Source organism: Babylonia areolata, chromosome 26 (genome assembly GCF_041734735.1).
Source record: "Babylonia areolata isolate BAREFJ2019XMU chromosome 26, ASM4173473v1, whole genome shotgun sequence".
Lineage (NCBI taxonomy): Eukaryota > Metazoa > Mollusca > Gastropoda > Neogastropoda > Buccinidae > Babylonia > Babylonia areolata.
The window spans coordinates 35757972-35761053 of record NC_134901.1 but is presented as its reverse complement, the minus strand read 5'-3'; the positions used below and the strand labels follow the sequence as shown (position 1 = coordinate 35761053).

Genomic DNA, 3082 nt, shown 5'->3' with positions numbered 1-3082 from the left:
TGTTGCGTTATCATGTGGGTGAAGAATAATTGACTCCAGCATTGACTTCTGTGTGTTCAGCAGGGAAATAAACACAGTCGTGAAATGTGTCTTGCTTGTTTTGTGTCAAGGGAGGTGGATGAATTGACCTTGGCCTTTGACCTGACTGGAATGAACTGGAATTTGATTAATAGAGTAACACTTTTTTTTTCACAATCCAGTGTATGTCTGTGTGTGTGTGTGTGTGTGTGTGTGTGTGTGTGTGTGTGTGCGCGCGCGCGTGTGTGTGTTTGCTTTATGCCATATAACACGATATTTGCATTGCCTGCACGCGCCTCTTTTGACTTATTGCTACACGGTTGAAGAGCTGACTGGATATCCTATGTCATCTGTTCTCCATATAACAAGATATCTGCATTGCCTGCATGCGCCTGTTTAGATTTATTGTTTAATGGTTAGAGAGCTGACTGGATGTCATATAACATCGATTCTCCTGTTGCTGACGCAGACGTTGCTTTGAAATTGTCAGTTAACTCAGTGTGTAGAACGTAACACGGCCATGGCTGAGTCCAGCTTTTTCCAAGAGCAGGAAAAATACGAATACCTGCAGTTCGTCATTCCCGACGTCAACAGCATTCCCCGTGGGAAACTTGTCACCGGGAAATTTAAGGAAACGGTGGCCAAGGAGGGATTCGAAATCACAAACTGTAAGTATGTCGAGTGGAGTTGTTCAGCGTATGCTCTCGTGTGTTTCGATGTGTGTGCTGTTGCATATCTCTGTTTGATAATAATAATAATAATAATAATAATAATAATAATAATAATAATATAATGATGTACATTTATATAGCGCCCTTTCTCTCTAAGAGCGCAGGGCGCTTTACATGAAATAAAAAAATATTACAAGTTACACAAAACATCCATGACCGTTCTTTCTCAAAACCTCTCTCCGCCTCACCCCCACCCCCCCCAACCACACACACACTCTCTCTCTCTTTCCCACTCTTCATACATCCAAAGTAGGCTGACATGGGTATTGTTGGAGAACAAGGAATCTGAGAGTGCTTGTAGATAGGTTTTAAAAAGATGAGTTTTTAGTGATGAGCGAAAAGCAGAAATAGAATCAGATGCACGGATATGATGAGGAAGGTTATGATAAAAAGAAATACAAATACAATACAAAATAGCAGCAACAGGTGTAGTTGTCCTGTTTTGACGTATTTTGTTTTACAACCCTTAATCATTGCACAATGCGACTTCAGTGACGGAATTGGAAAGGTCAATCATTTATGTCTCTGCATGCATGTGCAGCTATTTGCCTTGGCGGACCTAACTTTGAGATAGGTTTTTCCATGTTTGACGTTCTGGGCAAGCACTTCCCCAATGAGTTCATGCGACCTTGCCTCGACACCTTGACCCCTTGGCCTTGGGTGGGGAAGGAAGGTCGTCGCGTTGGCAGCGTGCTGTGTGACCTCGTCATGCATGATGGAACACCTGATCTGACGTCACCACGACAACTGATGAAAGCTCAGCTGGACGCCTTGTGGGAACAACATGGACTGGTGTTCAAGTCCGGCTTTGAGTACGAGTTTGACGTGTTTGAGATGGATTCTCTGGAACCGTTGGATGGAAATAATAATGTTTGCTTCGATACGAGAGCGTGGGACAGACATCACGAGCTTTTCTGTGACCTGACCGACACTCTGAAGGCCATGGGAGTAGAGGTGTCCGCGCTAATGCCAGAATATTCCCCCGGACAATGGGAGATAACTACAGAACCCCAGGAAGGTGTCCGAGGAGGGGACGTGGCGTTCTACCTGAAGAACGCAGTGAAAGGTTTCCTCCAGACGAGAGGTTACCTGGCCACATTCATGACCAAGCCAAGCATTGAGCACATGTCTTCTGGCCTGCACTTGAATCATTCCCTGTGGACTAAGGTAAGGTTTAACCTCTTGATTCTGCATTTGTGGTGCATCATGGTTATATGAAAGTTTAGGTAGAAGCAGTAGTAACAATAGCTAGAATTTTGTCAAGGAGTAGAGTGTGTCTGTTATAAAACGTCTGAGGTTCAGAAGATCTGAGGGAGGATTCTTCTTGATTACAATGTATTGGATCTTGTGTTGCCATATCTGTTCTTATCTTTGATGTTCACTGGACTATACGCTAAAAGCAACGTGCAATCAAAGTAGTAGCAGTAGCAGCAGCAGCAGCAACAGTAGTAGTAGCAGCAGTAGCAGCAGCAGGAGGCTGCGCTGATATAAAGGAAATGATTAATTTGCCCATGGCTGTGCAGAACGGGGGCAAGCTGGAGAGTGTGCTGATGGACAGGACGGATCCAGACCTGCTGTCCTCCACAGCACGACACTGGCTGGCGGGAATACTGACCCACAGCCCTGCCCTCACCGCCCTCTGCTGCCCCACTCTCAACTGCTACCGCCGCCTCTTTCAACTCGGTGCGCCGGGAAAGATCAACTGGGGCCTGGACGATCGCAACGCTTTGATTCGGGTCCACACTGCTCGTGACAACGTGTTCTTTGAGAATCGTCTTCCCTCCGGTCCCTGTAACTCCTACCTGGCCATCGCCGCCACAGTGGCTGCAGGACTGGACGGCATCAACCGACAGCTGCCCTGCCCGAAGCCCATGGATGCTGACCAGAAGGGGGAACTGCCCAGGACCTTAGCTGAAGCCCTGGACGCTTTGGAGAAAGATGAGCATCTTCGTTGTCTACTAGGGGGCCGTTTTGTGGAGTGCTACATCAAGAGCAAGAGAGAATACGAAGTTTCACGTTTTGACAAGGATGTCCTGAACACGGAGGAGAAGCAGATGCAGTTTGAGAGAAAGATGTACATGAAAAGTTTGTAGTAGAGACACTTTGTCTTTGAAGATGGTCACGTGAGGTGTATGATGAGCAGAGGGAAGGCAGGAAAGTTATAGAGCCAGCCATTGAAAAAAGGAAATAAACAGCAACAATAAACACACATATATCAGATATACTTTTTGTTTCACGTTTCATTTACATATTTCGTTTCATCAAAGGATTGGTGTTACAGAACTGTTTTACTTTTTGCACTGTGTCCTTTGCTGATTGAAGGAGGCGCATTT

The 3082-nt window shown here is 45.8% G+C and overlaps 1 protein-coding gene across 1 annotated transcript in view; it reads left to right on the top strand.

Annotated features, from left to right (window-relative positions):
- The first annotated feature begins 1329 nt into the window (after window positions 1-1329).
- Window positions 1330-3082, top strand: part of LOC143300474 (glutamine synthetase-like) — a 1983-nt gene continuing 230 nt past the window's right edge. Inside the window, exons 1-2 of the mRNA XM_076614181.1 lie at window positions 1330-1916; window positions 2273-3082. The exon at window positions 2273-3082 is cut by the window's right edge and continues 230 nt beyond it. Coding sequence (XP_076470296.1) covers window positions 1332-1916; window positions 2273-2842 — 1155 coding nt within the window. The 5' untranslated portion in view covers window positions 1330-1331 and the 3' untranslated portion in view covers window positions 2843-3082. The remainder of the gene's footprint in view (window positions 1917-2272) is intronic.